This window comes from Tamandua tetradactyla, chromosome 20, assembly GCF_023851605.1.
Source record: "Tamandua tetradactyla isolate mTamTet1 chromosome 20, mTamTet1.pri, whole genome shotgun sequence".
Taxonomy (NCBI): domain Eukaryota; kingdom Metazoa; phylum Chordata; class Mammalia; order Pilosa; family Myrmecophagidae; genus Tamandua; species Tamandua tetradactyla.
The window spans coordinates 3,124,999-3,152,981 of record NC_135346.1 but is presented as its reverse complement, the minus strand read 5'-3'; the positions used below and the strand labels follow the sequence as shown (position 1 = coordinate 3,152,981).

Sequence of the window (27,983 nt, the reverse complement as noted above, 5' to 3'; positions counted from 1 at the left end):
GCTCAGCCTATTGCTTTGGTTGTCCTCACCGCTTGTGAGAATATCAGGAATTCTCCACAGGGGGAAGTTGAATTTTCCCCCTTTCTTGCCATCCTCCGAAGGGGACCTTGCAAATACTTTTTTATTCACTGTTCAAATAACTCTGGGATTTATCAAGGCATCACTCTGGACAAACCTACAAAATCTCATGCTCTACTCAAGGTTCCATGTACTTATGGTGTTGAATTAAACTGTCCACATAAGTTATATTAGGAAATGCACTAGTCAAAATATAAATTTTGTCCCAAATTAACATTTTTTGGTGTTAGATCACACACAAATTAAAGTTTTAAAATATGAATTACCATCTATTTTCAGCACTCTGCAATATTGACATTCCTTTGTTCTTCCTCATGAAAAACATTCTTTAATTTGTACACTTAATATCATTATACACTCTACGCATTCCTAGATTGTGCCGTCTGAGTCTTTATTGTCTATCTTTCCTTCTGGTTTCATTTGTGTCCCAGCCCTCCTCCCATTATCATTGTCACGTTCAGCTTCATTCAATGTTCTAACATTATTGTATTACAGTTAGGTAGTATTATGCTATCCATTTCTGCATTTTTACAATCAGCCCTGTTGCATAATCTGTATCCCTTCAGCTCCAATTACCCAATCTCTATCCTATTTCTATCTCCTGATAAACTCTGTTTTTAACTGAAATTCTCCGAGTTCACTCATTAATGTTAGTTCATATCAGTGAGACTGAACGGTATTTGTCCTTTTGCTTCTGGCTAATCTCACTCAGCTTAATGTCCTTAAGGTCCATCCACATTGTTACATGCTTCATGTCTTAATTCAGTCTTACAGCTGCATAATATTCCATCGTATGAATATACCACTGTTTGTTTAGCCAATCGTCTGTTGATGGACATTTGGGATGTTTCCATCTCTTGGCAATTGTAAATAATGCTGCTATAAACATTGGTGAGAGCATCGTAGTTTTGCCAGCATCATGTAACAGCATCATACATGCCTCATTTACTGCCCACCATGGTCATCTCACGTCTGTTTGTGGGTCACTTCGCTGCTCAAGACATTGAGCAGATGTCTGCCTCTAACAGATTCAAGTACCGTGTGCTCCCACTCTCTCTTTCCAGCTTTTCTTCTCAGACCCCTTTTTAGATGAACCTTATGCTCCACCTGACCTGCCACATGCAGCTTGTCAGATATGACTTCTGCTTTTCCCCCTTTAGATTTTGCTCATGATTTCCACTCACCAAGCATATTTTCTGCCTATCTTGACCTGAATGTAAAGGGGGTCACTGCTTGGTTCCTTTCTATGAGAGACACTGAGTGACAAACTAAGAAGTATATTCAGCTATGTACAAAAGCCCAGAGTGTTCTCCACAAATGTTGATTGCCTCATCTACAAAACATTAACGTATTGATTTATTCATGTTTATCTTGTTATCTCACTGCAAAGAGGACACAAGGGAAATACTCAGGCCATATCCTCTGTGCCCAGGAAAACTTCCTAAACTAAGATGGAGCTACCCTGCTCCATGACAAGGGAGGTGGGGCCCTCGGGCTGAGTCCCTCCATGGGGGAGCAGTCCTGACACCTGCCCAAGAAGATATGCCCAGGTGACCATGCCAGGGGTGATGTTGAAGAGGTATTCAACATGAGCATGTCGCTGTTCCTTCAGCCTTCAATCATCATCTTGATTCCATAGGTCCCAGGTTCGATCAGCCAGCAGGACAACCAGATCCCCCTCCATCTCACAGCAGCAATTCCTCCTCCTGTGCTGAGGACACACGGTGCTCTCCATTGTGTGCAGAGGTCCTCAGCACATGCATCTTCAAGATGATGCAACTCCTTTCTCTCTCTCATCCCTTCTCTCAATTTTCACACATCTCTCTCACTAGAAACTGCTACACAATACACTTGCAAACAGGTGATTCTCCCTAGATGAGCTTTCTCTTTGAAGAAACAGTAAATATAGATAGAAAATCAGAAAGGACACCTGCACCCAAGATCCAGCTTTTACACACTATGGGTGAACCTTCCAGTGCTATGAGCCTCTGCCAGACACAGCTGCATCATTTCTGAAATAAGGACACCTAACCCAGCCTCCATCACTGCACTCCTGTGAGCTTCTAATAAAGAGGTTTACATGAAATTTTCCAGGAAAGGACTCTAAAATTTAAGTTATAAATCCATCAATACTATGTGGTTGACTGATAATGTTTATTTTTGAACTCACTATCATCATACCCATTGTGTACTCAGAATATCCCTGTCAGATGTCCTATAGGCTTGCCCTAACTGGCCAAACAGAGCTCCTGGTCTTCTTTGGAGAAACACCTGCCATCTCCACTTCTTTCCCACCTCAGTTATGGCACGTCCATCTAGTTTCTCAGACTGCATAACTTGCGTCACCATTGACTCCTCTTTCTGTCTCACACAGATATCCAAACCAACAGAACACCCTGTGGGTTCTTCTTATGAAATACTTCCACCACTGACTAATTTTCACTCCTCCCCTGCTCCCAACTTGGCCAGGCCATCATCACAGGATGACCACAATGGCCCATAACTGGACTTGTCTCCTGATTCCACCCAGCTCCACAATCTGATTCCCATATAGCAGCTGGAGAGAACCCATCACAGTAAGAATAAAAGCTAAAGTGCCTAAAAAAACCCATAAAACTTTCCTAGAATGTCCTCCATACTGTCCAGACACCATTTCTTCTGCTCTTCCATGGTGCGCACTAGACTCGTCTCACTAGCCTTCCTGCTTTTCTTCCCACAACTTGCTGGCATCTACATGGTTGCTGGCTCTTGGCTCTTCATAGAAGCATCTTCCCAGACATCCTCCACCTCATTTGCTCACCTCCTTCTCACCTTCTCTCAAAGTATTTTCTAAGCATTCTATTTAACATTCAGTCCCTCTGACCTCCCTGTTCTCTTCCCTGCCTTGTCTTTCCTACAGCAGTCCAAGTCTCCAGATGTGCCATATTTTATTCCTATGATTTGTTTGTTTTCTGCTCCCCTAGCTGGCACCTGAATTTCCTGATGCTGTGTTTTGCTCACTGTGAACTCCCCTGCTCCTAGAATAGTGCCTGCCACATATTATGCTTTTGATAAATATTTATTGGGTGAATAATTATGTTAAATACAAATATCTCAAGAAATTATTCTATTGTTTCATACACTTGTATTTCTTGTACTCTAATTTCAGACTTTTCTGCCCTTGTTTTGTTAATGGTTTCATTTCTTTCCTTAGAATTGGCAACATAAAAGAAACCACCTTGTTTCTCCAACATTCTTTTGGTGATGAGAAGATTATATGTCCCTTATCAGTCTTCTCCCTCTTCTTTCTTTCTTCTTCATTTCTCACTAATTTCCTTTTTCATTGTTTTATTTTGACCTCAACCCAGAAACTCATAGCTGAACCCTTCCACACAATCCAGACAGAGGAGAAGGGAAAAGAAATGGGTTAATAAGACACAAAGAAAAGAGAGCAAGAGAAGAAGCTCAAAGGAAGATGATGTGGGGGGAGAAAGGTGAAAATTAGAAATGCCAGAAGCTGAATCACAGCCTCCCAAAAAGAAAAAAATCTTGATAGAGGTAGATAGTAGGAGGAATCAGAAATGCTGAGAATTAGAGATGGAGAAACCAACCATCAACCATTAATAGGAACAGCGAGTAAATGAGAAGCTGAGAGGTAGTGGGGTGGGAAAGAAAAGATAGAGAGATTCTCACTCACATTTAGGTGATCCCACTGGAGGAAAACAACCCTGTGGAGAAGTTTCTACCATCAGAATTACATCATCTTCCTTTTCCTGTGTATATACAAACTGGGCCAGAGGGGATAAGAAGGAGCCCCCTCCCCAGCTCTGACCTTCTCATCATGGAAGTACACGTTACCCTCAGCGTCACTCTTTAGCTCAGTGGGTCACAGACTGGGTTTCAACAGCCTCCTCTCACCAAAGGGAGAGAGGGAGAAAAAGAGCAGTCTAGGGGAACAGCTGTGGACCGATGGGGTCAGAGTCAGAACATCCACATCCAAACCCACATGCTGACGCTGCCCCACCTTCCTCAATACCTCCTCAGCCCAGGCTGGAGGGGCTGCGTCCTCAGCCCAGATTGTGGAAGGATCTCCTTCCGCCCACCTGCATTTAACACAGAAAATGTTTGAAGGTGGTGAAGCTGATGAGGCCCCCAGGAGACAACAACTCCAGCTCTGGAATGGGAGGTCCCAAGACTACAATTAAAGAGACCCAAAGAGGGAGCTTGGGGATGAGACTCTGAGCAAGGCTAGTGGGGACTGAGTGAGGACATCCAGGCAGAGCAGGGCCATGGGGCCATCCAGTGCACAGGTTGGGGGGTAAGTGTCTTTGTGTTGTACCTTCACCCCAACCCCCCACATTTCAGCACTTCCTCTGTGACACCCAGGCCTTCATGGCATCTCCACCCATGGCTGCCCAGCCTGCCATCCCCTGCACCCCACAGCCCACCCCACAGCCCACCCCTGTCCTTCTTCTGCTGTGTGGAGTCACCTACCTTTGCACCCATGATATATAGAGCAGGGTGAGATGTGCTTGGATCAAAGGTGGGAAACTGATTGCAATTTCTGGTCACAAGAAGTTAAAAACCCAATGGGAAAAGGATAGAACACATGCTGGGGAACAAAACAGGGCTTACTAGGTTAAAAAAGAACTGAAATTATACAGAAAATTTTCTTTGATCTTAAGGGAATAAAGATGGAAACCAATAACAGCTGGAAATTTCCATGGCTTGGCCTTTCCACTTCATCTGTCAACACTTCTGGGAACATGTTGAAGGAATTATTGTGAATTGTTTAGGTGTGTTGGGTCCAGTTTGGAGCCACATGTTGGACAAGTTCTGTGCAGGCAGCTCATCACTTCTTGCAAGAGTGTGAGGGAATATAATAGCCATTCTCCTCAATATCATGGATTCAAGAGAAATTCTGAGACAGAAAGTTCCCAGCTGTATTTGTGCTTATTTTATTTTATTTGTTTTGAATGAATAACACTGTCAAATATTTCAAAAAATATATATATATACATATGTTTGTGTATAATGAATACTCTCTCCTAAGGCAAGTATTGCCCAAACACCCATTTCTACTTCTTAGAAGCAAGCATTATTACAATATATAATATAATTTTCTAATGACATTCTGTGAATTTAAGAGCACATGCTCAAAAATTCCTGCCCCATTTTTTCACTAAATTTAACACACTATAAATGCTGTTCTGCACCTTACTTTTCTAGTGTTTAATTTTGAAATTATACAAATGCATACAGAAAATTGGTCCATATATATAGTTTTATTGCATGTATCTATGTAGTTTTTCCATTGGGTACAGAATTAGGTTCATCACAATCCTTGGTTAACCATTATTAACGGTGCTTTTCAATTTTTTATCAATATTTTAATAATGTAATTAACAATTGTGAAGCCACTGGCCAACCAATGCACTGGATTTCACCTATAATTTATATTTGTCTATGTAGTCCTTATCTGTTCCATCCCCCTCCTGTATTCCTCAAGCTGTCCATCATATTGAGCTTCTTAAAAAATATTTTTATTGAGAAATCTTCACACACACAGTCCATACATGGTATACAATTAATGGTTCACATTACATCACTTAGTTGTGTATTCATCAATATAATCATTTTTGGAACATTAGCATCACTCCAGAAAAAGAAACAAAGAGAAAAATGAAAAAAATTCACACGTCCCATACCACTTACCCCTTCCTCTAACCAGCTAACAGTATTTCAATCTACCCATTTTTAATCCTATATAACCCCTATTATTTATTTACTTTTTTAATCCTTATTTCTTTTGTTTTCTACTTATCCATCCATATCCTGGGTAAAAGGTGCATCAGACACAAGGTTTTCACAATCACATGGTCACATTGTAAAAGCTATATAGTTATACAATTATCTTAAAGAATCAAGGCTACTGGAACACAGTTCAAGGGTTTCGAGTATTTCCTTCCAGCCACTCCAATACACCATAAACTAAAATGGCATATCTATATAATGCACAAGGATAGTTTCTAGGATAACCTCTTGACTCTGTTTGAGATCTCTCAGCAACTGAAACTTTGTTTTGTCTCATTTCTCTCTTCCCCCTTTTGGTCAAGAAGGCTTCTCAATCCCATGATGCCAACTGCTGGCATCTCAGGAGTTCTGTCCCACATTTCCAGGAAGATTTACACTCCTGGGAGTCATGTCCTATGTAGGGTAGGGGAGGGTAGTGAGTTCACCTGCTGAGTTGGCAAAGAGAGAGGGGCCACATCTGAGCAACAACGAAGTTCTCTGGGGGTGATTCTTAGACATAAGTATAAGTAGAATTAGCTTCTGCTTTGCAGGACTAAGCTTCATAGGGGTAAGCCTCAAGATCGAGGGTTCAGCCTATTGAATTGGTTGTCTTCAATGCTCATGAGGATGTCAGGAATCCCCTAGATAGGGTAGTTGAATATTTCCTCCTTTTTCCTCAGTTCTCCAAGCGGACTTTGCAAATACTTTTTTATTCTTTGCCAAAATTATTCTGGGCTCTATCTTGGCATCACTCTAACTTGTAGAAAACCTAAGATCTCATCCCCTATTCAAGAGTCCATGTAATCACAGTGTTCAAATAAGGTGACTATACAAGTTAAATTAGATAATATACTACCAAAAAATATAAATTTTGCACCAAATTAACATCCTTCTTTTAGCGGCAAACAGAAGTTGCAGTTATTTTGTTTTAAAATTTATTTTATTTTATAGTTTTAAATACCAAAAAAACACCAATGTAGATCATTCCGTTCTACATATATAATCAGTAATTCACAATATCATCACATAATTGCATATTCATCATCATGATCATTTCTTGGAACATTTGCATCTATTCAGAAAAAGAAATAAAATGAAAACAGAAAAAAAATTTATACATACCATACCCCTTACCCCTCCCTTTCATTGATCACTGGCATTTCAAATTTATTTTAACATTTGTTCGCCCTATTATTTATTTTTATTCTACATGTTCTACTCATCTGTTGACAAGGTAGATAAAAGGAGCATCAGACACAAGGTTCTCACAATCACACAGTCACAAGAAGTTGTAGGTTTAAAACATGGACCATATCATCCTTTACACCGTACTGTAATTAGTCCTGTCCGAATCAGCTTCATTCATATCTCTAGTCAAAGTCTGGTCACCTTTTTCACCTTTTTAAACAGTTGTTTTATGGGGTACTGCTGACTTTCATGGCTTCAGAGCTCTAACTCTGAGTCTCAGGTGTCACATAAATGCCTGAAGGTTCTGGAAACGACCAGAGTGTACTCAGATAGCTCAGTGTCTCAGAATTTAGCAGCAACAGTTACAGCTCCCATACTGAGCTTTGTGTGTATCTTTCCCTTGCTTTTTCTCCATACGTCCCTGAACTGTGTATTGTTTATTTTTGCCTGGTCTTGCACTTTATAAAAGGTATGATTTATGGTCAGCCCTGGGAATTATTGTTTTATTCACATAAGTGTTGCTCTATTCAGGGATTGGTGAACTACAGTGAACCAACTCTGCTCCTTTGCTTGTTTTTGCAAGTGAAGATTTATTGGAACGCATATTGCTTGTGGTTGCTCTCGTGCTACAACAGCAGAGTAGAGTAGTGGCCATTGATAGCATATGACCTGCAGAATTCAAAATATTTACTATCTTGCACTTTGCAGAAAAAGTTTGCTGTCTCCTGTTCACTTGAAAAATATTCAATAATATTCAGTACTACAATTTAACTTTTCTCCTGTTGGTAAATATATTGATTCCACAGAGCTTATAAACTGTGTTGAAAAGCGAAGGCTCTTTTCTCTGGAGGAGTTTGTTTAAATTTTTTTTGCTGTTACTTTCTTGGAGTATTGGTAGTTTTCATCACAAAACCACCTAGTATAGTTTTCTTTGTTTTAAATTAGAAATCAACTTCTTTAATAAACATGAGGCTATTAAAATAGATTTTTTTCTCATGTCAATTTTGGCAGTTGCACTCTTTCTAGGAATTTTTCCATTTTAATTACATTTTCAAATTTATCACAATTTTTTGTTTGAGTTCAGCAGTAGAACCTCAGATCTATGGTCAATTGATTTTTTTATGCAGCTATATTGAGATATATTCACATATCATATAATCACCCAAAGTATATAAACAATGGTTCACAATATCATCATATAGTTGTGCAGTCATTACAATAGAAAGTTGAACATTTTAATTACCCCAAAAACAATAAAATAAGAATAAAAAACGTAGAAAAGAATGCCCAAAATATCCTATACACCCATGCCCTTTATTATTTATTTATTTTGTTTTAATTTTCTTACTCATCTGTGCATACACTGGACAAAGGGAGTGTCAGTCACAAAACTATACTAGGTGGCTTTGCTAGTGAAAACTACAACACTCACATGGTCACATCATAAAAACTCTTATAGTTATACAATCGTCTCCAAGAATCCAGGCTACTGAAACACAGCTCAGCAGTTTCAGGTACTTTCCTCCAGCCTCTCCAACACACCATAAACTAAAAAGGGATAACTACATAATGCATAAGAATAACCTCCAGGATAACCTCTCACTTCTGTTTGAAATCGTTCAACGACTGAAACTTTATTTTGTCTCATTTCTTTCTTCCCGCTTTTCAAGAAAGGTTTCTCAATCCCATGAGACAGGGTCGAGGCTCATCTCCCGGGAATCATGTTCCACATTTCCAGGGAGATTTACACCCCTGGGAGTCCAGGTCCTACATGGGGAGGGGGTGAGGGCAGTGAGTTCAGCTGCTAAGTTGGATTAGAGAAGCAATGTCTGAGCAACAAAAGAGGTTCTCTGGGCGTGACTCTTAGTCATATGCACAAGTAGGATTAGCTTCTCCTTTGCAGGAATAAGTTTTGTAAGGGTGAGTTCCAAGATCAAGGGCTTGGCTTAATGGACTGATAGTCCACAATGCTTGTAAGAATATCAGGTCTTCTCCAGATGAAGTTTAATAGTTCCACCTTTTCGCTCAAGGGGACTTTGCAAACACTTTTTTATATTCTGCCCAGATTACTCTGGGATGTATTGGGACATCACACTAATCTTTACAAGTTTAAAGTTCTTTAAATGATATTCTTACTTGGTTAATATTTGTAGTATCTATAATGATATCCTCTTTCCATTCCTGATTTTGTAATTTGTCCCTTCTTTCCTTTTGCTTAGTCAGTCTTTATAAATGTTTATGAATTTTCTTTGTATTTTCAAAGGATCTATATTCAGATTTGTAGATTTTCTCTATTGCACCTTTTACTCTGTTTCACTGATTCTGCCTTTTATGATTTTGTTTCTTCTGCTTTCTATGGTTTTAATTTGGTGTTTCTTTTCTAACATCCAAGATAGAAATTAGAGAATTGATATTCAGCCATTTTTACCTTTGAACATACATATTTAAGGCTATAATCTTCTCTCTAAACATTGCCTCAACTTTATTTCACACATTTTAGCATGTCATATTTTTATTATCTCCCTTTTCAAAATATTTAAAAATTTCCATTGGGATTTCTTATTTAATTCATGTGTTATTCAGTAGTTTATTACTTACTATCAACACATATAAAGATTATCTCATTACACTTTTTGTTAATTAACTTCTAGTTCGATTCTAACAGGCTCAATTATTCCATCTGATTTCAATGCTCTGAAATAAGTTGACACTTGCTTTATGGTACAGCATTTGATCAACTCTTTCAACTTATCTGTGTGCCCTGAAAATAATGTGCATTTTGTTGTAGTAGGGTACAATTTTCTTCATTTGTTCATGCAGTCAAGTAGCTACTCAGGTTGTTCAAATTTTCTAAAAAAAAAGTGATATTTTTGTCACTTTGTTCTAAAGTTACTAAGAGGTATGTGCTAAATATTGCCCACTATGACTGTGGATTTGTCTACTTTTTAGTTTTGAAAAGTCTCCCTTTATGTGTTTGAAGCTCTGTTATAAAGTGGATGTAAATTTAGAATCTTTATATCTTTAGAATCATGATGGATTGACCTATTTATGAAATGTTCCTCTTTATCTATAGTAAGGTTTACTACCTTTGTGTCTGCTTTACCTCTTATTAGCATAGCTCGCGGCTTTATCAGCATTTTTTGTTGTTGCTGGCATGTTATGTATTTGTCCATCCCTTTGCTTTATACCTTTCAATGTCCTTATACTTAAGAGTGTTTTTTTTTAATTGTATGCAGTTTATTCTATTGAAAAATCCAGACTGGCAATCTCTATGCTTACTTGATGTGTTTGGTTCATTATATTCATATAATGTCTGATTTATTTGGGCTTAAATCTGTAATCCTTCTATTTGGTTTCTAGTTGTCCCACTTGTGTTATTTTCTCTTTCCATATTTGAATTAATAAAGTAGTACTTCACATTTTTTCCCTAATAACCTGCTAGTTATATTTTATTTTTTCTCTCCTTTAAGTGACTACATAGACTACATAATACAATGTAATATTAACAAGTATTTTTATACTTCCTGGCTTACATGAAATGAGAAGAAAAGTCTTGAGTCTGCATGAGATGCCATGAAAAGACGTGGAAGAAAGAATTGAGCTATTGTATTTGAAAGGGTGGTTGTGTGAAGATAAAGGTGTTCCTTATTTCTACATTATAATATCAGCTTTTTCAATATGAAGAATGATAATATAGGAGGTATCATAAATCAATAAAGTATAAATTATGAAAAGCAGGGATTCACAGGAGATGGGTGGCACCACAGATTGAATGTGGGAAGTTTGAATGGAGAAAATGGCCTTGAACTGGATCTGAGAGAATTATTAGGACTGAAGAGGCATGAAGGAAGCAGACAGAGTAAGTTCAAATGGAGAAAAATGGCTAGAACAAAGGATGGAGTGGGACAACCTCAGGTATACATGGAGAAAGGAAAAGAGAAAGAACAGGGAGAAGAACAGAAGATGCTCTAGGTCAAATCCTCAAAAGCCACTGTGTTTAGTGTAATTTGGTAGGTGGCCAATTTCCCATGCCCAGCTCTTGCTCTCTGGTCTTCCTGCCCTCCCTCTTGAGTGTTCCTCAGGCTCCAGCTGCAGTAGCTGAAAGCAGGGGCAGAGAAAGATGCATGTACCCAAAAATTCTGTTAAAAAGACACCTAAAGACTAAAGATTTAGATGAAACAAATAAATTTGGTAATCTAGTCATTTGTCAAGTGAACTATCAGCATATTGGCCACTGAGAAAATGGACTTGTTTCTATAAGGTCCCAAACCAAATATAGGGTAACCATATAATTTATTGTCCAGCCTGTGATACTCCTGAGAATGAAATGATGTACTATACGTGATTACACTGAAACAGTAAGCATAGAAGTTAAGTAGAATTTGTCTACAGCAAAGTATGGAATATGAGCTCTTACAGAACATTCTAACAGTGTTTGGGATGAAATCCTGATCTCATGCCACCATCTAACTCATAATGTGAATGTTCATCTCTCTCTCACACTAGGACATAAAATCCTCAGGGCCAAGACTTGGGGTCAGTGCCCACCTTTAATTCAATCATAAGTCATCCAGTGCTCTGGATATCGTGGATAATCAATAAAGGGTAGCTGAATTCATGAGGGCAAAAGAACAAGTGTGGGTGTGGGGTACAGGCGAGGGCAGGCTGCAATAGCCACAGGTCGAGAATCCAAAAGGACCTGGTGTCACTGAAGAACTGCTAAAATGCGGTGTTGGAGGGTGTGGATCATGAAGACAATTTATCCCCCATCCCTGTGCCCTAGCTCTCCTTCCGGACCTCTCCTGACTGGGTTTCCCACTGGCCCTGTACACAGTCCTATCCCCAAGCTCCCTCTTTAATTGCAAGCTTTGGAGCTCCTGTTCCAGGCCTAGAGCTTGTTGGCTCCCATGGGAGTTGCAGCTTTATCCTCCTTGCTCATTTTCCACATTAGGTCCCCAGGTGGGTGGGGAAGTTGGTTTCAGAACCTTGGCAAGCAGAAGGGGGCATTGTGGAAGGTGATCGGGCATCAGTGTGGGCTTGGAAGAGAGGTGCTGGCTCCTCCTCCATCTGCCCACCAACATCTCCTTGACTAGGTCTCTTTCTTCCTCTCTCCTTTCATAGAGGAGTCTGTTTTCTGTCTGACTCCATGGTCTCAAGGAGGTTGTGGGCAACAGTAGTCTGGCAGAGAGGTTGTTAAGGGTTTGAGAAGGCAGTCAGAGCTGGGCACGGGTCTTTTCCCTGTCCCTTCCAGCCCAGAATGTGCAAACACAAGAGAACAAGATGAAGTGATTTTGATGTTTAAGACTTCTCCACAGGTTTCTCTTTTGAGTGTGTTTCTGCACAGGGGGACACACCAAAAGGTAAGTGAGTCTCTGTTGTTTTACTCCCAATTTCTTGCTTCCTTGCAATTCCTCTTAGTAGATGCTAGTCCATTTCTATATAACTAATTGGTTATGATTATTTCTCTTTCTCATATTATCTTTCACTATCAAATTGTGGGGTTTTTTTGTGGAGGAGGTGGAGGATGCAATTCACTTCCTGATATTTCTGTCTCTAATCTCTCTTTCTCCTTAATCTTCATTTGATCACCTCTCAGCCTTTCTTAATGTCTCATAAAAACTTTCCCTTTTCTTTTTACCCCTGTCTGGATTGCGGGGAGGAGGTAACTATCAGTTCCCGGGCTGTGAGTGATAAAAAGTGGGAAGGCAAAGAAGAGTGGAGAGAAATGAAGTTGAGGGGCAGAAAAGGGAAAAGGCTGATAACAAAGCAAGAGTCATCTCATCTGCGAAAGAATATTGTCGACACAAGATACTTCATTACATTGTCCTTTCTACAAAGAAAAACGAGTTCATTAAGTAAGCACACAGCAGAAAAGACTGAAGTTAGGAAGGAAGAAAAATGAGCACGTGAGAATCCAGAATAATTTCTAGGAAAATTTCTTGAGATGCTTTTACATAATACAATTATTATTCAGCAAATATTTACTGAGAACATAAATATACCAAGCACTGGTTCTAGGAGCCAAGAACACCACAACAAGCAAAAAAATGGCATCAGGGCATGTAGGTGCTAGCTGGGAAAGCATAAAACAAATGAATCCATAGGAATAAAATATGGCATGTCTGATGGCTTAGAGTAATGTGGGAAATACAAGGCAGGGAGGAATCAAGGAGGGCAGAACCGAGTGCCAAGGGAAAGCCTCACTGAGAGGGTAAGAAAGAGGTAGGCACATAAAGCAGAGAATATCTTGGAAGAGCCTTTCTTAAAGGGAGAAGAGACAGCACCCAAGTCTGCCTTAGGCTGGTGTCTCCCTTCTGTGTGGGAGGAATAGCAGCGAGAGCAGTGAGACTAGATTTGAGGAAACATAGAAAGAGAAAAAGAAAGGTGATCTGGGCAGTGTGGAGGGCTGTCATGAAAGTCTTGCTTTTATATATATTTTTAAAATGCAATTTTATTGAGATACATTATATATTTACATACAATATAACCATCCAGTTTGTACAGCGGTTTACAGTATCATTATATAGCTGTGCAGTTTTCAAAATAGATATTTGAACATTTCATTTCTCCAAAAAAAGAATAATACGTACCATGCACTGATTCAAAGTGTAAAATCCAAGGTTCACAATATTATCATATAGCTGTATATTTATTGTCACATTTGGCTTTATCTTCTTTTTGTAAAAAATAACATATATACAAAGGGCAAAAAATTTCAAACACACTGCAACAATTAGTTGTAGAACAGATTTCACAGTTTGGTAGAAGTTATAATTCCACAATTTTAGGTTTTTATTACTAGCTGCTCCAAGACTTTGGTAGACTAAAAGAATTATCAGTATAATGATTCAGCAGTCATACTCATTTGTTAAACCATACCTTCTCTGTATAACTCTACCATCTCCTTTGGTCTTTCTCCCACTTTTTAGGGGTATTTGGGCTATGCCCATTCACATTTTTTCATGTTGGAATGGGTTTTCAATAATATGGGATAGGGTATAGAACTAGTTGATGTTCTGGAGAGGCTGGCCCCTCAGGGTTTCAGGACTTATCTGGTCCAGGGACCCCTCTGGAGGTTATAGGTTTCTGGAATAAACCCCATGCATGAAAACCTTTGTGGAATCGTATATATTTCCCAGGTGTTCTTTAGGATTGGCTGGAATGGTCCTGGTTGGAGTTTGGCAAGTTATGGTAGGGAGCAATGTCTAACTGAAGCTTGCATAAGAGTAACTTCCAGAGCAGCCCCTTGACTCTATTAGAACTTGCTCTGCCACTGATACCTTATTTGTCACACTTCCTTTCCCCCTTTTGGTCAGGATGGAATTGTTAATCCCACAGTGCCAGGACCAGATTCATCCCTGGAAGTCATCTTCCACACCTCCAGGGTGAGGTTCACCCCTGGATGTCATGTCCCACATAGTGGGGAGGGCAATGGTTTCACTTACAGAACTATAGAACTTTTAAGATGTATACCATGTGATTGTGAAAACTGTGTGACTGACACTCCCTTTATCTAGGGTACAGGCAGGTGAGTAAGAAAAAAAGGCAAGAAAGAAACAACAGAGGGAATGAGTTGTACGGAATGTTTTGGGTGTTCTTTTTCACTTTTAATTTTACTTTTATTCTTTTTTTGGAGTAATGAAAATGTTCAAATATCTATTTTGTAGACAGTAAATATCAATAAAATTGCATTGAAATAAAAACACTCTATAGCTATATAATCATCTTCAAGAATGTAATCAAAGTTACTGGATTACAGTTCAACAGTTTCTGGTATTTCCATCTAGCTAGTCCAATACACTCAAAACTGAAAAGGGATATCTGTACATTGCATAAGAATAACCTCTAGAATGGCCTCTTGGCTCTATTTGAAATCTTTCAGCCACTGAAACTTTATTTCAATTCTCTTTCCCCTTTTGGTCAAGAAGTCTTTCTCATTCCCATGACGCCAGGGTCAGGTTCATCCCTGGGGGTCATGTCCCATGTTGCCAGAGAGACTTACACCCCTGGGAGCCATGGTCTCCATAGCAGGAAGGGCAGTGAGCTCACCTGCAGAGCTGACTGGGAGAGAGAGAGGCCACATCTGAGCAATAAAAGAGGGTCTCTGAGGGTGACCCTTAGGCATAATCAAAAGTGAGCTTAGCTTCTTTGGCTTTTATTCTTGTTAACTTAGTAAGCAGGCTCACTCCAGCTGATATGTGGTGAATAGACTGCTGGGGAATGGGTGACTCAGATCTCAGTTCACGTGGGGCCACTGTAAAAATAGCAGGAGCAGCTATGATGGCCCAGTCAGAGTTGCAGTGGGGAGGAGGGAGGAGTCAGAGTATTTTAAAAGAAGAACCTGCAGGGTTTTGATAGACTGGACATGTATGTGTTTGAGTGAGAAAGGTGAGTCAAGGTGTCCCAAGTTATGTGGCCAGGACAATTGGACAGACCTGCCATAACTGGGAAGGGAAAAAAGTGGGGAAGATATGTATTTCTCCAGAGAAGAGCCCAGAGCACTGCTCAGCCACTGTGGGCACTGGGCACCCAAGTGGGGATGCCGAGTGCACAGTAGATAAAAGAAGCCAGAGTTCAAGGTGCCAACCTGGATGGGGAGTTAAAATTATTACCCAACACACAGTACTGATTTTTAGGTTAATTTACATTATTAATGTGCAACCTGGAAAATTGCACATTGGCTTTCTCCTCAGAGGCTCATAGGAGTTCAGTGATGGAGGAAAGTGTAATTATCCTCATTTCATGGAGGCTGAGAGTGCTGGAGAAGGGCCTCAGCTAGTGGAGAAAGAGCTGGTTCTGGGACCCAGGGCTTCAGATGTCTGTTCTGGTTTTCTGTCTTTCATGTTTGCTGTTTCTGCAAAGAATGGATTTCCCAAGGAGTGACCATTGTTATGTGTGTCATATAGGGCTTCTGATGAGCGAGTCCTGTGAAATTTCTGAGATGGTATATGAGTGTGTGTGTGTGTGTGAGAGAGAGAGAGAGTGAGAGAGAGAGAGAGAGAGAGAGAGAGAGAGAGAGAGAATGAGAGAGAGAAGAAGGGAGGGAGAGAAAGAGGGGAGAGGGAGGGAAAGAGAGTGAGGGAGGAGGGGAGAGATAGAGAATGCATCTTCATGTCAGGGCATGGGTATTTTGGTGGCATGGACACCTGGGAAAGTCTTGGGCAGGCATCAGGGCTGTTCCCTTGTATCGGGACTAATCTCAAGGGACCCCCCTCATTGGACATGATTTTGTTAGCCCGGTTCTAGTTAGGGAATTTACCCTGTGCCAGTGCACAAAGATCGTGCCCGTTGCATAGTCTCATCTATTCTTTGTTATGAGATATGGTAAAACTGAAACATCAGCATGTGCATGTCTTGTAGATGTGACAATATCTTTGACTTGTACATATCTGAAGATACTTCTTGTTTTATCTCTCACTAACTCTCACAGAAGGGAATCAAGTAGTGAAGTCTCTTTGCCTTTAGGATAAGGTGAAAGACTCCTGTGACTTAAGGGCAGGTTTTCTGTTTTCAAATATGGGCTATTGCAGCTGCACATCACTTTCTCTCGAATTATTTTATTCAGTCAACATGTACGTATTGAAAGAGGCAGTATGAGCCAGGCATTTTTCTAGAGGTTGCCAATTTCATGGTGTGCAGGAAATGGTGCTTATATGCTGGTGACATGGAAAAGTAAAAGTACAAGCATGTAAACACGTGTGTCAAATACTGAAATATACTGTGAGAACATGAAAACAAGGACGGGGCTAGAGACAGCAAGATATCTATAGGTTTTCATATGCATTTCATGGAAGGGCTCTCTAAAAGTTTGGAATTTGCATAAAATCTGAAGCAGGTGAGAAATCTGGGGGAGGTGGATTCCAGAGGAAAAAAATACAATGGGTCAAAGCTGGGATTGTCTGGTTTTTTTCTTCCTGCGGAAATTTAAGGAATCATAGTGAGAGAGAAGGTGAGTGGTGGGAGATGAGATCATAGGTAGTGGAGTTTGTGTGTGGGGAGAATCATGCACAGCTGTGTGCAACCACAAGGATTTTAACTGTATTAGGAATAATTGGGGGAGTCATTGACGCACTTTCAGTAGGATACTACATCTTACAACTTATGTTTTAGCTGAATCATTGACTTGTGATGGAAACAGATTCCAGGGGTTCAAGGGTAGAAGCCAGGAGACTAGAAGGAGACCGTTGTAACGACCCAGCGGAGAGAAGGTGGTGGCTTGGCTGGGGTAGTAGCAGTGGGGGTGGTGAGCGCTCATCACATTCTGAGATGCTTTAAATGTAGAGACAGGAAGCTTTTCTCATGGTTTAGACATAGGGAATGAAAGACATAGAAGAATTAAAGAATGAGTCTTAGAATTTTTGCCTGAGCAAAATAAAGACAAAAGATCAGCTCAGGTCTTCATTAGCAACTTTCATTATAATACATAAAAATGATCTCTTGGGAATAATATCATTCAAATTCTGTTAGAGCTAGTGTTTCAATTTCATATGATCCCAGATGAAAGAATTGTGTCACATGACACTGCTTGTCAGCCTGCTAAAGAAGGATTTTCCTATAGCTCTGTGATACACAAAAGAGTTCAATTTCTACCCTTCTTGGTATGGATACCGACAAATATAAATATGCAGTCCAATCCTATGATGGAGCAGAGGTCTTCTCTTCTGTGCCATGGTGATATGAAAGAGTGTCCCTTTGTACATACCAAGACATATGTTGTTGAGCTCTGATGAATTACAAAAGAAATAGCAGACTGAAGAAGGAAAATTGAGAGGTAAGTAAAGACACACCATCCAATCCCAGAATTTCTTTTTTTCATGTTCTCAGGTGACCTGGAACAATTGAGCCATGGGAACATGGCTGAACCAATCATTTATCAATGGTTTCCTCCTCATGGGCATCTTTTCCCATAGCGAGGCTGATCATGTCCTCTTCTCTGCTGTCATGGTGGTCTTCACAGTTGCTCTCTGTGGGAACGTCCTCCTCATCTTCCTCATCTACATTGATCCCCGCCTTCATACAGCTATGTACTTCTTCCTCAGTCAGCTTTCCCTCATGGACCTCATGTTGGTCTGTGATGTTGTGCCGAAGATGGCGGTCAACTTCCTGTCTGGCAAGAAGTCCATCTCCTTTGTGGGTTGTGGCATACAGATTGGCTTCTTTGTCTCTCTCGTGGGATCTGAAGGGCTCTTGTTGGGACTCATGGCTTATGACCGCTATGTGGCCATTAGGCACCCACTTCACTATCCCCTCCTCATGAGTCAGAGGGTCTGCCTCCAGATTGTTGGAAGCTCCTGGGCCTTTGGGATACTAGATGGTTTGATCCAGATGGTGGCAGCCATGAGCTTCCCTTACTGTGGTTCTAGGAAAGTGGACCACTTCTTCTGTGAGGTGCCAGCTTTACTGAGGCTGGCCTGTGCTGACACATCGCTTTTTGACACTCTACTCTTTGCTTGCTGTGTCTTCATGCTCCTCCTCCCCTTCTCCATCATCGTGGCCTCCTATGCTCGTATCCTTGGGACCGTGCTTCATATGAATTCTGCTCAGGCTCGGAAGAAGGCTCTGGCCACCTGTTCCTCCCACCTGACAGCCGTGTCCCTCTTCTACGGAGCAGCCATGTTCATCTACCTGAGGCCTAAGCGCTACCGGGCACCCAGCCACGACAAGGTGGTCTCTGTCTTCTACACGGTCCTCACTCCCATGCTCAACCCCCTCGTTTATAGCTTGAGGAACCAGGAGGTGATGGGGGCACTGAGGAAGGTGCTGGACCGCTGCAGGGTTGGCAGCCAGCACTGAAGGAGGGACACCCACCTACTGGCTCTGCCAGCTCCTGGCTGTGTAGTGTCAGTTACGTCGCTAAGTCTCTGTCTCCTTGTAAGAGTCTGTTTCCTTGTCACTAAATGGAAATCACGCCACCTGCCCTACCTCACAGGGATGTCGTGGGGGCACTGTATGTCAAAGTACAGCCATTCACAGAAGCATTGCTAATATCATCATTATTGATGGCTTATAAAGTCCTTAAACTAAATTTACTTATTTCATACTTCTCCTTAGTAATAGTTGTATTTTATTGTTTATTTACTAAGAGCTGCCACTCTCCTTTTCCATTTACATGCATTCTATATCACTTAATATTGATGATTCAGGTTATTAACATGGATATCTTAAATGGTAACTTTCCATTTGACAGTAATTGAGTCTCTATAATTTTTTGGATGGTTCCCAGCTTTCTCCTGTGCCCGTTAGGGGACTTATAAAGCCTTCATTAAGATATAAAAATGTGTCCCTGGTTTTTAGAAGTTCTTCCTTAAGGGGGAATGTCTTATTTGTTGTTTTATTACTATAGGGCTCATTCCTGTGTCTTAAAAATAGCAGATACTCAGTATAATCTTACTGAATGAGGGTATGAGTATGTGTGTGTGTATACATATATAATTTGGCAAAACAGCATTGACGTGCAAATTTGCTATGACAGCTGTGACTCATTTCAGTACTTCATGATCTGCCACAGTAAAATTGTTCCTTTTTAGGGAGAGGAAGACTGGAACATAAATGAAGGCAGCATTTGCTCCATTAGTGCACATCTTATGTATCCATCAGAGTCCATCAGGAATCAGCCTTCATCTGTTATTTTAACAGAAATAATTTAACTTAAAGAACTGCTGACCACGCTTTGGGAAACCTCTGCATTCACATGGCTTAATTGTCAGGACTCAAATCAAAGGCTGCTACATCAATACCACCTTACTATTTTTTATTCCAGGAAATTCTTGGTCAGGGAGATAAGGCTCCAAATCAGAAAATAACTTCATCATTGGTTTTATCTCAGCAACAGACTGTTCAACCAATCTCCTTTTCAGGACAACAGAAGAGTCGATTAGGCAAACTCAGCTGCTTTTCAAGCAACTGTTTTTTTCAAGCAACTGTTTTCTCCCCAAGATTCTTCTGCAGCTCATGCTCATGTGTGCAGCAGTACTGTAGATTACAGACTTTGACCAGTTTCAATAAGATTCCTGCATTACAACAGCCACCCAAACCCACTGTATTAGGCTGTGCTGTCTCTGAAGTTTCCAGGAAAGAATACTTTCTTGACTCTTACTTGCATCTGGGGGCTCCCAGCAGTCCTTGGCTTCTATGAGAACACCAGATTCGATTTGGGTCCATCCTAATCCACTGTAACTTCATCTAAACTGTTTACATCTTCAAAGATCCTATTTCCAAATAAGGTCACATGCTGAACTATTGAATGAACATGAATTTGGAGGGGACGTTATTCAACCTACAACACAACTCAAACCCACATCCTAGAACCCTGTATACATCTACCCTTCATTTTCCCTTCTGAGACACCAGTAAGGTTCTGTCAAGATGACGTTTAGCTCTACGACACAAGTAATAAACATGGCCTTCTTTGATCAGAGGGTTATTCTGGTGGTCTTTTGGGTGAGGGGTGGGGGGAAATCAACAGTCAACACTGTTAATTTTTAAAAGGTTTTGGTATTTCCATTTCGCTGTTTATGGCCACTCTAGGAAACTGCAACAGATTGTTCTGCAGAAAAGCTTGGAAAGTTTGCATTATGCATTTGTTGCAGTGTTACAGGATTATCCTCAAAGAGGTTCAGTTTGATTGGGAGGTTCCAGGTTTCTGAACTGGCTTAGGACCAGAAGCTACACGAGAGGCTATGACTCATCGCTGTAATATCTAAGTCAGGCTTCTAGTTACTAGACCTGGACTATTTTGCAGTTATATGGACCAAGGCTGTCCACTTTACTAGAGGGAGGACACTGTGATCAGTTACCTAAGTGGGATCAAAGCACCCTTGTGTACCAGCTCATCCCTTCTGCACATTGTGAATGCTGCCTCACCTTGCCTCTGGCATCTCCTCATTACCTGTCCTCCTACTCCACCAACCTACAATCCTCACTGAAATCAGGGAGCCCGTTTCAGTGGTGGCATCTTCTTGTTCTTCTTCTTCTTTCTTACTTTGGAAATCATTAAGGATTTATTTATGACTAATATTTTTTCTGTATTTGAAGCAGTTCATTCTGCTTTCTTTTGCCATTCATCTCTTTTTTTAATTTTGAAAAATAACATACATACCAAAGAGCAATACATTTCAAAGCACAGCACAACAATTAGTTGTAGAACAGATTTCAGAATTTGGTATGGGTTACAATCCCACAATTTTAGATTTTTCCTTCTACCTGCTCAAAGACACTGGACACTAAAAGAGATATCAGTATAATAACTCAGCAGGCCATATGCATTTGTTAACTTCTATATTCTCTGTTGTAACTCCGCCTTGTCTTTGACCATTCTCCCAATTTTTAGGGGTATTTGGGCTCTGCTCGTTCTAACTTATTCATGTTGGAAAGAGGCTGTTGATAATATGGGGTAGGGGGATGGAACTAGCTGATGTTCTGGAGAGCCTGGGCCCTCTGGCTTTCAGGACTTATCTGGTCTAGGACCCATCTGGAGGTTGTAGGTTTCTGGAAAGTAATCTTAGTGTATGGAACCTTTGTAGAATCTCAGATAAAGCTCTAAGTGTTCTTTAGGGTTGGCAGGAATGTGTTGGTTGGGGTTTGGCAAACCATGATAAGCAGCAATATCTAGCTGAAGCTGCATAAGAATAGCCTCCTGAATAGACTCTCAACTCTATTTGAAGCCACTGTTACCTTATTTTACAATTCTTTTCCCACTTCTGATTAGGAAGGTGTTGTTGATTCCAGGCTGCAAGGGTCGGGCTCATCCTAGGAGTCATGTCCTGTTGCCAGGAAACTCTTACCCCTGGATGTCATGTCCTATGTACAGGGGCAGTTTCACTTGCAGAGTTGGGCTTAGAGAGAGAGCAATGGCGGTATCTGGCACCATCCATCTGGCCTGCAGAGAGCAACCACAAAAGAACTTTGCAAGGATGCTGGTTCTTCCTAAATAATGCCTTTCCTAGCAAAGATTTTGGGTCACCTCAGGGATGTATGGAGGGTGATATATATGTGGGTTGCACAGGATAAATGAATTCCAAGATTCCAATCTTACCAATATTTTGCAATTCTTTCTCTCATAATTCCACGGAAGATTTGGTTTAAAAACTTCATTGAGAATAGATCATAATTGAGTCGATAATTCAGTCAATGAATCCAGAAAAGTGTTAGTGCCACTTCCAACACTTGAGCTTGCAAATAAAATCCATACTATATCAATAAGTTTCATTCTGTCTTCTTTGACCTAACACCCTTAGAGTCCATTTCCGCATATTTCCACATTGGTTCCCAAATAAATTGGCGATCTCTTGCAATTCTTTTCCAGTATAATCTATTTCCTCCTGGCCAGATTTGTACTTCTTTCCCTGGATCATGCTGAGATCTGACACTATTTAATAGTCTAGGTCAACAAAAGGGGTGGTTTGACTGGGTCTAGAGTAAAACAGGCCTCTCCTTTCAAGGCTAGTGGTCCAGGTAAAGCTTTTACACTGTATTTTCACATTTCAATTCTTTCAATCATCTATACACCTCAGTTCCAGTTTGGTCTCTTATTCCCTCTTTTTTTTTGTAATTGAGAAGAAATTCATGTAAGATAAAATCAAGCATTTAAAAATGAATGATTCAGTAGAATTTAGTATATTCACAATGTGTTGCAACCAACATCTCTATGTAGTTCCAAAATATTTCATCACAGAAAAAAGGAGACTCTAGTCATTAAGTAGTTATTCCCTATATCTCCCTCCTCAAGTCCCTGGCAAGTACCAACCTGCTTTCTGTCACAATGGATTTACTCATTATGGATATTTCATGTAAATAGAATCATACAGAAGGTAACCTTTTATGTTTGAGTTATTTCACTTAGCATAATGTTTCCACGGTTCATCCGGTATATAGCATGTATCAGTACTTCATTCCTTTTTTTTTAAACTTTTTTATTAATTAAAAAAAATTAACCAACAAAGCATTAAGATATCATTCCATTCTACATATACAATCAGTAATTCTTAATATCATCACATAGTTGCATATTCATCATTTCTTAGAAAATTTGCATCAATTTAAAAAAAGAAATAAAAAGACAACAGAAAAAGAAATAAAACGATAATAGAGAAAAAAAAACATTGTACATACCATACCCCTTACCCTTAGCTTTCATTTACCACTAGCATTTCAAACTAAATTTATATTAACATTTGTTCCCCCCTATTATTTATTTTTATTCCATATGTTCTATCTTCTGTTGATATAGTAGCTAAAAGGAGCATCAGACACAAGGTTTTCACATTCACAGAGTCTCAATGTGAAAGCTATATCATTGCTCAATCATCATCAAGAAACATGGCTACCGGAACGCAGCTCTACATTTTCAGGCATTTCCCTCCAGCCTCTCCACTACATCTTGAACAACAAGGTGATATCTACTTAATGCGTAAGAATAACCTCCAGGATAACCTCTTGACTCTATTTGGAATCTCTCAGCCATTGACACTTAGTCTCATTTCACTCTTCCCCCTTTTGGTCGAGGAGGTTCTCTCAATCCCTTGATGTTAATTCTCAGCTCATTCTACGGTTTTTCTCAGTCCCTTGATGCTGAGTCTCAGCTCATTCCAGGATCTCTGTCCCACGTTGTCAGAAGGGTCCACACCCCTGGGAGTCATGTCCCACACAGAGAGGGGGAGGGTGGTGAGACTGCTCGTCATGTTGGCTGGAGAAAGAGGCCACATCTGAGTGACAAAAGAGGCTCTCTTGGGGGTGACTCTTAGGCTTAAATTTTAAGTAGACTTGACCTATCCTTTGTGGGGTTAAGTTTCAGATGAACAAACCCCAAGATCAGCCTATAGCTTTGGTTGTCCACATTGCTTGTGAGAATATCAAGAATTCAACTTGGGGAAGTTGAAGTTTTCCCCTTTCTCACGATTCCCTGAAGGGGGCTTGCAAATACATTTCCGGTCACTGATCAGATCACTCTGGGATTCATCCGGGGATCACTCTGGACATTCAATCAAACTATCTACATGAGTTATATTAGGAAATACTCTAGTCAAAATATAAATTTTGTAACAAATAAACATTTTTGATTTAGTCTCACACATAAGGTGACATTTTAAGGTATTAATTATCTATTTTCAGCACCCTGCAATAATGACATTCCTTTGTTCTTCCTCATGCAAAAACAGTTTTGAAATTTGTACATTGTACATTTCACTATTATTATACATTCTAGGCATTCCTAGATTATACCATCTCGATCTTTAACATCTATCTTTCTTTCTGATTTCATTTATGCCCCCAGCCCTCCTCCCTCTATCATTCTCAGATGCAGCTTCATTCAATGTTTTAACATAATTACTTTACAGTTAGTAGTATTGTGCTGTCCATTTCTGAGTTTTTATATCCAGTCCTGTTGCACAGTCTGTATCCCTTCAGCTCCAATTACCCAGTATCTTACCCTATTTCTATCTCCTAATGGTCTCTGTTACCAACGACATATTCCAAGTTTATTCACTAATGTTGATTCATATCAGTGAGACCATACAGTATTTGGCCTTTAGTTTTTGGCTAGTCTCACTCAGCATAATATTCTCTAGGTCCATTCATGTTGTTATATACTTCGAAAGTTTATTCTGTCTTAAAGCTGCATAATATTCCATTGTATAGTATATACCACAGTTTGTTTAGTCACTCGTCTGTTGATGGACATTTTGGCTGTTTCCATCTCTTTGCAATTGTAAACAATGTGGCTATAAATATTGGTATGCAAGTGTCCATTTGTGTCTTTTCCCTTAAGTCCTCTGAGTAGATACCTAGCAATGGTATTGCTGGGTCATATGGCAATTCTATATTCAGCTTTTTGAGGAGCCACCAAACTGCCTTCCACAGTGGTTGCACCATTTGACATTCCCACCAACAGTGGATAAGTGTGCCTCTTTCTCCACATTCTCTCCAGCACTTGTCATTTTCTGTTTTGTTGATAATGGCCATTCTGGTGGGTGTGAGATGATATCTCATTGTGGTTTTGATTTGCATTTCTCTAATGGCCAGGGACGTTGAGAATCTCTTCATGTGCCTTTTGGCCTTTTGTATTTCCTCTTCTAGGAAGTGTCTGTTCAAGTCTTTTTCCCATTTTGTAATTGGATTGACTGTCTTTTTGTTGTTGTGTTGAACAATCTCTTTATAAATTCTGGATACTAGACCTTTGTCTGATATGTCGTTTCCAAATATTGTCTCCCATTGTGTAGGCTGTCTTTTTACTTTCTCGATGAAGTTCTTTGATGCACAAAAGTGTTTAATTTTGAGGAGCTCCCACCTGTTTATTTCTTTCTTCAGTGCTCTTGCTTTAGGTGTAAGGTCCATAAAACCGCCTCCAATTATGAGATTCATAAGATATCTCCCTCCATTTTCCTCTAACTGTTTTATGGTCTTAGACCTAACATTTAGATCTTTGATCCATTTGAGTTAACTTTTGTATAGGGTGTGAGATACAGGTCCTCTTTCATTCTTTTGCATATGGATATCCAGTTCTCTAGGCACCATAGATGAGAGGATTTATATCTGAGCACTCTATTCGATTCCATTGGTCAATATATCTATCTTTATGCCAGTACCATGCTGTTTTGACCACTGGGGTTTCATAATATGTCTTAAAGTCAGGCAGTGTGAGACCTCCAACTTCGTTTTTTTTCCTCAAGATACTTTTAGCAATTTGGGGCACCCTGCCCTTCCAGATAAATTTGCTTATTGGTTTTTCTATTTTTGAAAAGTAAGTTGTTGGGATTTTGATTGGTATTACATTGAATCTGTAAATCAATTTAGATAGAATTGACATCTTAACTATATTTAGTCTTCCAATCCATGAACACGGTATGCCCTGCCATCTATTTAGGTCTTCTGTGATTTCTTTTAACAGTTTCTTGTAGTTTTCTTTGTATAGGTCTTTTGTCTCTTTAGTTAAATTTATTCCTAAGTATTCTATTCTTTTAGTTGCAATTGTAAATGGAATTTGTTTCCTGATTTCCCCTTCAGCTTGTTCATTGCTAGTCTATAGAAACACTACAGATTTTTAATGTTGAGCTTGTAACCTGCTACTTTGCTGTACTCGTTTATTAGCTCTAGTAGTTTTGCTGTGGATTTTTCAGGGTTTTCGACCTATAGTATCATATCTTCTGCAAACAGTGATAGTTTTACTTCTTCCTTTCCAATTTTGATGCCTTGTATTTCTTTTTCTTGTCTAATTGCTCTGGCTAGAACCTCTACACAATGTTGAATAACAATGGCGATAGTGGACATCCTTGTCTTGTTCCTGATCTTAGGGGAAGAGTTTTCAGTTTTTCCCCATTGAGGATGATATTTGCTGTGGGTTTTTCATATATTCCCTTTATCATTTTAAGGAAATTCCTTTGTATTCCTATCCTTTGAAGTGTGTTCAACAGGAAAGGATGTTGAATTTTGTCAAAGGCCTTCTCTGCATCAATTTAGATGATTATGTGATATTTCTGCTTTGATTTGTTGATATGGTATATTATATTAACTGATTTTCTTATGTTGAACCATCCTTGCATACCTGGGATTCATCCTACTTGGTCATGATGTGTAATTCTTTTAATGTGTTGCTGGATTCAATTTGCTAGAATTTTGTTGAGGATTTTTGCATCTATATTCATTAGAGAGATTGGTCTGTAGTTTTCTTTTTTTGTAATACCTTTGCCTGGTTTTGGTATGAGGGTGATGATGGCTTCATAGAGTGAATTAGGTAGCTTTCCCTCCACTTCAATTTTTTTGAAGAGTTTGAGCAGGGTTGGTACTAATTCTTTCTGGAATATTTGGTAGAATTCACATGTGAAGCCGTCTGGTCCTGGACTTTTCTTTTTGGGAAGCTTTTGAATGACTGATTCAATTTCTTTACTTGTAATTGGTTTGTTGAGGTCATCTATTTCTTCTTGAGTCAAAGTTGGTTGCTCATGCCTTACTAGGAAGTTGTCCATTTCATCTACATTGCTGTATTTATTTGCATAAAGTTGTTCACAGTATCCTGTTATTACCTTCTTTATTTCTGTGGGGTCAGTGGTTATGTATCCTCTTCCATTTCTGATCTTATTTATTTGCATCCTCTCTCTTCTTCTTTTTGTCAATCTTGTAAGGGCCCATCAATCTTATTGATTTTCTCATAAAACCAACTTCTGGTTTTATTGATTTTCTCAATTGTTTTCATATTCTCAATTTCATTTATTTCTGCTCTAATCTTTGTTATTTCTTTCCTTTTGCTTGCATTGGGGTCAGTTTGCTGTTCTTTCTCCAGTTCTTCCAAGTGGACAGTTAATTCCCGAATTTTTGCTCTTTCTTCTTTTTTGATATAGACATTTAGGGCAATAAATTTCCTTCTTGGCACTGCCTTTGCTGCATCCCATAAGTTTTGATATGTTGTGTTTTCATTTTCATTCGCCTCGAGATATTTACTGATTTCTCTTGTAATTTCTTCCTTGACCCACTGGTTATTTAAGAGTGTGTTGTTGAGCCTCCACGTATTTGTGAACCTTCTGGCACTCTGCCTATTATTGATTTCCAACTTCATTCCTTTATGATCTGAGAATGTGTTGTGTATGATTTCAATCTTTTTAAATTTGTTGAGGCATGGTTTGTGACCCAGCATATGGTCTATCTTTGAGAATGATCCATGAGCACTTGATGAAAAAGTGTATCCTGTTGTTGTGGGGTGTAATGTTCTATAAATGTCTGTTAAGTCTAGTTCATTTATTGTAATATTCAGCTTCTCTGTTTCTTTATTGATCCTCTGTCTAGATGTTCTGTCCATTGATGAGAGTGGGGAATTGAAGTCTCCAAATATTACGGTAGATGTGTCTATTTCCCTTTTCAGTGTTTGCAGTGTTTGCCTCAAGTATTTCAGGGCATTTTGATTCGATGCATAAATATTTATGATTGTTATGTCTTCTTGTTTAATTGTTCTTTTG

At 39.6% G+C, this 27,983-nt stretch overlaps 1 protein-coding gene across 1 annotated transcript; it reads left to right on the top strand.

Annotated features, from left to right (window-relative positions):
• The first annotated feature begins 17,883 nt into the window (after positions 1 to 17,883).
• On the top strand, positions 17,884 to 18,831 carry LOC143664400 (olfactory receptor 2V1). Its single transcript, XM_077138010.1, has one exon. The coding sequence runs from the start codon at positions 17,884 to 17,886 to the stop codon at positions 18,829 to 18,831; it is 948 nt and encodes a 315-aa protein (XP_076994125.1).
• Positions 18,832 to 27,983: the final 9,152 nt, after the last annotated feature.